General features: G+C 34.0%; 2 protein-coding genes across 2 annotated transcripts; both read left to right on the top strand.

The window, feature by feature from the left end:
* The first annotated feature begins 3,459 nt into the window (after positions 1-3,459).
* Positions 3,460-4,551, top strand: LOC142333393 (uncharacterized). Its single transcript, XM_075380426.1, has one exon. It carries the CDS (start codon positions 3,460-3,462, stop codon positions 4,549-4,551), a length of 1,092 nt encoding a protein of 363 aa, XP_075236541.1.
* Positions 4,552-5,895: 1,344 nt separating this feature from the next.
* LOC142333392 (uncharacterized) lies at positions 5,896-6,273 on the top strand. The gene has a single exon (XM_075380425.1). It carries the CDS (start codon positions 5,896-5,898, stop codon positions 6,271-6,273), a length of 378 nt encoding a protein of 125 aa, XP_075236540.1.
* Positions 6,274-8,442: the final 2,169 nt, after the last annotated feature.

The following is an 8,442-nucleotide window of genomic DNA, read 5'->3' as shown; positions in this document are numbered from 1 at the left end:
AAAAGAACTCATTAAAATTTGTGAATTTAGTGATGAAAACCATCAATTTATTTTTTTATATTTAATTCAGATATCACTAGTGTTTGTAAATATCATGAAATTTCAGTCACCAATATGGACATTTTGTTATGACCCTATGAGAACTAAAAAAAAAAACTGTTAAGAAAAACTTACGACAAATAACATTAGAGCAAGCTCTTATAATAACACATTCTTCCAAATTTAAATTTAGTTCCAGGAAAATCTCTTTGTGTTAACTGTTTCAAAAGTACTTTTTCAAAAATGTAAAAATTTTTAAAAGTAGTAGGTGAAAAGTTTCCATCCAGATGGATCACGTACAACATTTCAAAATTCTCAACAAGACAACATGTCGGTACTGGTCTGCAAAGTCCTGAGAAAGTTAACACAACTTGAACTAACTACAGTGACGGGTCATTCTCGCACAATTTCAAGAGAATTATCAGAAGCGATATCATAGCTGTTGGTAAACCACACTAAATAATAAACTGTCATTGCTACAAAAACAGGTTACTTCATTGAAGAATAATTAAAATTTTGCTACAATTTAATTTTTCTTTGATAGTGTTTACAAAAATAAACCAATATAAAAATATAAATGAATTCTTGAAAAAAGATGTATGCTACTCATTGAAATCTCAATTTGGGTAAGTTTTACAAGCATTTTTAAATCAACATTGTATTAGGTTACTCGTATTGGTTAAGTTATCATTAAATTACGACCTATCATTAGTAATTTTAAAAAATATATTTTAAAAATATTTAATACATCAACTTCAACAACATAGGGGGTAAATAAGGTGCAAAGAAGATGAGAAACCCCCTTGGAGCACTTATTTGGTGGGTGAGAATGGTATCACTTTTAAAGATTTTTCATGATTTTTGAGAGGTTATATCTTCTTATTTGACATAAACATTTACAAAATACACTACACATTATGCAAATTTAAGATTTTTATCACCAGCCCCATCACAGTTATTTGGAGCCAAAATTTGAATTTTTTTTTTTAAATTAGTTTTCAAAAAAATTAAAAATTTAGGGGTAAGTATATCACATTAATATTACTTGTGGTAAAACTACTAACATATATACCTACATAAAAAAAATAATTCAGACTATTTATGCCATCCCTGCCTCTTGAAAAATATTACCAAAAGTAACATTTCACTGTTTTTCATGTTCATATTTATTGTTAATTTTCTCATAGAAAGAAGGGATAAGTAAATAAACCACTAGACGAACTTTTTCCTTGAGAAAATATGATTAAATTGCTTTTTGTTTCATCCTTTTAGGACCAATAGTTTTTTAATTATGATTTTTTCCATAAACCCTTACAACCACAAAAAAATAGGTGTGCGCACCTATTTTTTTCAGATTTTTTTTAAATCCCGAAACGGGATTTCTCAGACATATCTTTCATTAAATAAAAAAAAAGAGCTTATCTTGAAAACAGTGCGTCCTAGAGCATTCTTAAGGCGATTTTGAAATGTTTAACCGTAATCTGCGATCACCGGAACGATGCGTTCTAGGCCCATGCTTCCTGCGGCAACCATTCTCGAGATACTAGCGCGAGCGAAATTCGCCCCACAGAATTTCAGGGCCAAAATATTTCATAAAAAGTAATTTTTTAACAATAAACAGTAATATTTACTGAATTATTTTTTAGGTTAATGATTTTTTAATGCATATAAATTAGGTGTTGAAAATCTTCACATACGTTATCTATATATATAAAAATGAATGTTTGTCTGTCTGTATGTCTCTTATACCTTCCTAAACCGTTCATCCGATAGCGATGAAACGTTGAGAAATGGTTAGTCGCATGCCAGGGAAGGTTTGAGTTAGTAAAATACGGGTTTTTTCGAAATTTCCCGAACTTTTCCAAATAAATCCTAAAATAAACTAAAAATGGTGTAAGTTAGAAGTATGAAGCCTTCATATCTGAGGGACCAATAGAGATATAGTAGTGCAATTTGGTGTATAGGTATCCCATTAAAAATTAAGAAACATGTGTTTCGGGTTTTTCCGAAATTTCCCGAACTTTTCCGAATAACTCTTACAATTATTATGCTTAGATTATGATAAAATGAGATGTTTTAAAAATAATATTGTGCTTTAAAAAACTGGAGTTCATATATAGGCGCCAGACTTAGAATTGTAAGATAAAGGTGATTTGAAATTTTTTTAAATGTTAGCGTACTTAATTTAATTCTGTTATTTTGAAAATTAAAATATAAAACTTTCGATAGTTTTGAACATTGCATTCCGACATTTTAATTTTCAACCAATTTCAACGCCATTTCTGTGCAGGTATGCCTCCCAAAAAACGAGCGATCGGTCGTTCTACGTCTCAAGCACGAAAGAAAAAGACAACACGAGCATCAGAAACAAAAGAGCAGTGAGAAGCGAGATTGGAAACCAATCGAGAACGTAATATTCGAGCCCGTTCATCAGAAACAAACGAGCAACGAGAATCCAGATTGCAAACCATTTGAGTGAGCACTTCTCGAACCAGAACAACCACTCACGCTGATTTGAATCTCAGTGCATTCCATTACGATACTAATTATAATTACAGCATTCATCCAAGTGTGGTTATTGGAAAAATAGATGAACTATACACATTTGTAGTGCATTCAAATTTAAGAATGAAGCACCAGGAGTGTGCTGTGCTGGTGGAAAAATAAAAATGCCAGAATTACATCCACCACCTGAACCGTTATCAACGTTGGTATCAGATGACACAAGTGAATCGAAACATTTCTTAACGAACATTCGCAAGTACAATTCATGTTTTCAAATGACATCATTCGGTGCAACCAATATCTTGCGCGACAATTACATGCCAACATTCAAAGTGCAAGGTCAAATCTATCATAGTGCTGGATCATTACTACCACTTCCAGACACGGATTATAAATTTCTTCAAATTTATTTCATGGGAAATACTGATGAACAAATCGATCAACGTTGTCGATACAATGCGGGCACTAGACGAGATATTGTCACTGAATTACAAACTTTATTCAATCGAAACAAGAATTGATTCTATTGTTTAGAACTGCCCTTGACCAAATGCCAGCTGATGACTACAGAGTTGTAGTTAAACCAGACAAGACACCTCTCGGCCAACACGAAAGACGATACAACGCACCAATAATTGATGAAGTGGCGATCGTTATAGTTGGCGAAGAATTTAACTCACGTAATATAATTCTTCATCGCAGAAATGGTAATGTTCAGCGAGTGGCAGAAACACACCGCTCATACGACGGATTGCAATATCCGATTTTATTTTGGAAAGGTGAAGATGGATATCATTTGAACATCAAAATGAGAAATCCACAAACAGATGAGGAAACGAACTAGAAAGTCAGAGGCATGAATTACTATTCCTATCGTTTGATGATTCGTGAAAACGCTGAAAATCATATATTGAAATGTCGACAATTGTTCCACCAATATATTGTCGATATATATGCGAAAATCGAAACCGAACGACTTCTCTACATTCGATTGAATCAAACCAAGTTGCGTTCAGAAGAATACATTCATTTATGTCAATTGTTAATGATGGCAATGTGAATCCCAACGAATTGGGAAAAATGGTCATTCTGCCGGCTACATTCACAGGGAGCCCACGGTACATGCATGAATACGCACAAGATGCAATGACATATGTTCGCGCATGTGGCCGTCCAGATCTGTTTATTACATTCACATGCAATCCTACGTGGGAAGAAATTAAAGAACTTTTGTTCCCTATACAGTCATCTTCGGATCGTCATGATATTACCGCATGTGTGTTCAAACTAAAATTGAAATCTTTAATGGATTTCTTTGTTAAGCATCAGGTATTTGGTGAGACACGCTGTTGGATATATTCCATTGAGTGGCAAAAACTAGGATTGCCACATGCACACATTTTAATTTGGTTGATCTCAAAACTCACACCAGATCAAATTCATCAGGTCATCTCAGAAGAAATACCAGATGCCAACAGTGATCCAGACTTATTTGAAGTCGTCACAAAAAACAGGATTCACGGCCCATGTGGTGTACTTAACAACCATTCACCATGCATGTCTGATGGAAAATGCACAAAACGATACCCAAGAGCTTTAGTTGCCGAGGCTATCACTGGAAATGACAGATATCCACTCTATCGTCGACGATTAACTGAAGATGGCGGAAAATCCATCACTTTAAAAGTACGGAACAATGATGTTGAAATTGAACAAGTATATTTGCAAATATATGAACTATCAACAATGGAAGCGATATGGCAGTTATTGGTTTGGGAAAAACAACTAGATCTATCGATGAAATCAATCAATATAGACTGCTACATCAGTAGTAATGAAGCAGTATGGCGAATTTTATCATTTCCAATCCATGAACGACATCCAACAGTTGTTCATTTGGCAGTGCACCTTGAAAATGGCCAGCGCGTGTACTTCAGGACAGAAAATGTACGTACAAGAGCATTGTTACCACCATTAACAACGTTAACTGCATTTTTCTCACTGTGAAGCGAAGATGTATTTGCAAAGACGTTACTCTACTCTGAAGTGCCATTATATTACACATGGAATGCATCAGCGAAAAAGTTTCAACGCCGCAAACAAGGCAAAGCAGTTGAAGGACATCACAATTTAGATTCGACCGACGCGTTAGGCTGTCTGTACACTGTTCATCCAAACAATGCAGAATGCTTTTACTTGCGATTACTGTTAATCAACATAGGTGGACCGACATCCTTCGAACAATTGAGAACAGTGAACGGCCAAGTTTGGGCCACATATCGCGAAGCTTGCCAAGAATTAAATCTTCTTGAAAACGATGCACATTGGGACACTTCACTCGCAGATGCATCGACTACTGCTCGACCACAGCAAATATATTTGCTGTGGTTCGACCATAGCACTTTATTTGCGATAATATTGACAACTTGTTTCCCATCAAATCCGAAAGATCTTTGAGAAAATTACAAAGACTACGTGAGTGAAGACATTTTGCATCGTTTGTGTACAACGAATCAAAATCCAGACAATCAATTTTCACCAAACGTGTATAATTAGGCATTGGTTGCAATTGAGGATATGTGTTTGGCAATCGTTAACAAAGCGTTGGTACAACTGGGAATGCTTGCGCCGAATCGATCCGCAAACAGCCTTTTCGATCGTGATTTGCAACGAGAAACACACTTTGACGTTGACGAATTAAGTAAATTTGTTCAAACTAATCTTCCAAATTTGGTTCCAGAACAACGTATAGTGTATGACAGAATTATGCATGCAATCACAAGCAAAAGCAGTGGATTGTATTTCCTGGATGCGCCCGGAGGAACACGAAAACTCTCATTTCACTTATTTTGGCAAACACGATCACGAAATGATACTGCACTGGCAATCGCAACATCAGGCACTGCAGCAACTCTTCTAGATGGTGGTTGAACAGCGCATTCAGCATTAAAACTGCCGTTGAATATCCAAATCACTGAAAGACCAACATGCAATATCACCAAAAATTCCGGAATGGGTAAAATACTCCAAACGTGTAAACTCGTATGGGACGAGTGTATTATGGCGCACTAAAAAGCATTAGAAGCACTTTATCGTACACTAAAAGATTTAAGAGGAAATCAACTGCTCTTCGGTGGCGCAATCATTTTGTTGTCTGGTGATTTTCGACAAACTCTACCAGTAATATCACGTTCAACACCAGCTGATGAACTCAATGCATGTCTCAAATCATCAGTTTTACGTCAACACGTACATAAATTGAACTTGAAGACCAATATCCGTGCACAACTACATAATAATGCATCAGCTGATTGTTTCGCAAAACAATTGTTGGATATTGGAAATGGGAAAATGGCCATCGATAAATCAACACAATGCATCACACTGCCAGAATATTTTTGTAAAATCACAGCAACCACCGACGAGTTAATTGACAACGTTTTCCCAAATATAGCACAAAATTACAGAAATTATCAATGGCTGAGTGCACGGGCTATATTAGCAGCCAAAAACAACGATGTCAATACAATCAATTTCAACATTCAAAACAAAATCCCAGGTGATACGACTACGTACAAGTCCATCGATACTGTAATGAATCAAGAGGAAGCTGTCAATTACCCAACAGAATTTTTAAAATCACTTGATTTACCAGGCATGCCACAGCACCTTCTAACACTGAAAATTGGTGTGCCTATCATACTTCTACGAAATATCAATCCACCATAACTCTGCGATGGTACCACGGTTTCGGTGAAAAAGCTAATGAACAACATAATCGAAGCTACAATTTTAAACGGAAAATTTAAAGTAGAAGATGTACTGTTGCTGCGCATCCCAATGATTCCAACAGATGTGCCATTCAAATTCAAACGTTTGCAGTTTCCAGTGCGACTCGCCTTTGCAAAGACCATCAACAAAGCACAAGGACAATCGCTACAAGTATATGGACTGAATTTGGAAAATCCATGCTTCTCAAATGGACAGCTGTATGTGGCCTGCTCACGTGTCGGAAAACCTTCTAATTTATTTGTGTACGCACCAGAAGGAAAAACAAAAAAACATTGTGTATCCAAAAGCACTTCAATAAATAGAATTTAATCCAAAACTTGAATTATCAGACTTTTCTCGATAAAACGACTAAAAATACATAATGGTTTGGAAATAAATTTTTTTTTTTTAGTTTTTATTCCTGTTCGAATTGAATAATTGTAGGTATGACAGGACAACGTCTGACGGGTCAGCTACTTCTGTTAATAAATACTAGATTAAGTTTATCTAAGTTAACACGACATTCATTGACTCTTAGGTAGTTCCAAGTTCGCCGGGTCAGCTAGTTACTCAATATAAATATTTAAACAAATTTTATATAGATTAAGAAAAGAATAGATGAATTCATTAATGGGATATCTTTTTCTTAATTTTTTTATAAAATTTATTTAAAGATTTATACATAATATTATGTTGTACATGCTTTTTGAATGTGTCACGTGCACACGTTATAATAAAAAATATAAAATATAAACATGAAATGCATTTTTGATGTACTCACATTTTTATTCAATATTCTTCACAAATATACAACATATTATAATATGTTACACTTACACTGAATTTAAACAATTATTTTTTTTATTATTATTATGAGTAAGTATTGAAAAATGTAATATAAACAAACACTTTGACATATAATAAACAAACATTTCAATGTATACAAGCACAACCGAGAAGCAACGTAGTACGGCTAACTATAATTCAGTCTATCTTTACCGTATACTAATATATACGTGTAGGCGTGTATGGGTACGTATATTGAAAGAGGGAAAGAGAGTGATAGTGAGGAGAATTATTGTGAATCACCGGCAGTTTTTTCTCCCAGATCCCATCCTCTGCTACTACATATTATACTATATACTCATATATACTATACACTCATATATGCGTATACATTTTTTCTCCTTCTACTCCTTTTCTCTTTCATATATATATATATATATATATATATATATATATACACATATGTTTAGCGTCTTGCGTTACGTTACAGATTTTGATTACGAGTCAGCGATTTTTTTTCCATGTTCCCATCTAATTCATATGTGCAAAATATTCTGACACAACCCGCCTAAAGAAGTTTTCACTTCAAAAATTAATGTTATTCCTAAGCCCAAAATAACCGTTTTTACAAATGAATTGTTATGTAAGTATGTTAAGCTGTTTGAAGCTTAATGACTCCAGATTCGTAAACGGATTTTGATCAAACTTGTAGGAAGATCCTACACCAGAGGAATTAATAATTATATTAATTTTCAAAAATCTGAAAATGGGGATTTTCGGCCAAAATATTAAAATTTTACTGGAGAATTCTATCAAAAAATTTATTTCATAAAAGTTGAAGCCCTTTTTAACAGAATAACAAATGGCCAAATTTACTTTTAATATACATCCCCAGTCACAAAAATTAATGATTTTTTTTTTGTTTTTTAGATATTACTTGCTGGAAAAGGGAGTTAATGGAAAATTTTTACAAGAATATATTCTACATCAATAAGCCTTTAAATGACAAAAAAAATTTTCCCCGTTCTATTTATATGGTTTAAGGAGACGAAAAATTGTGTTTTGAATTTTTTTAAAGTTTAAAAGCTCAATGTATATACCTATTCCGTTAAAAATGTAAAAATATTGATTTTTCAATATCCCTCAAAAAAATTTACAAAAAAAGATCGGTAAAAATTGTTCACACCCTTCCTAAAAAGTCATATTTGAATTCACTTAAAATTACGTCTGAATCTTAGTCTGAAAAACTTAGGCGGAACAAAGAGAACTGGTAGAAAACCTTGGGTTTCAGACGATATATTGCAGCTGATGGATGAATGTAGAAAATATCAGAATGCTAGT

This window comes from Lycorma delicatula, chromosome 12 (genome assembly GCF_047948215.1).
Source record: "Lycorma delicatula isolate Av1 chromosome 12, ASM4794821v1, whole genome shotgun sequence".
NCBI classification, from domain to species: Eukaryota; Metazoa; Arthropoda; class Insecta; order Hemiptera; family Fulgoridae; genus Lycorma; species Lycorma delicatula.
Note: the sequence above shows the minus strand (reverse complement) of the source record. Positions and strands in the feature narration are given on the sequence as shown.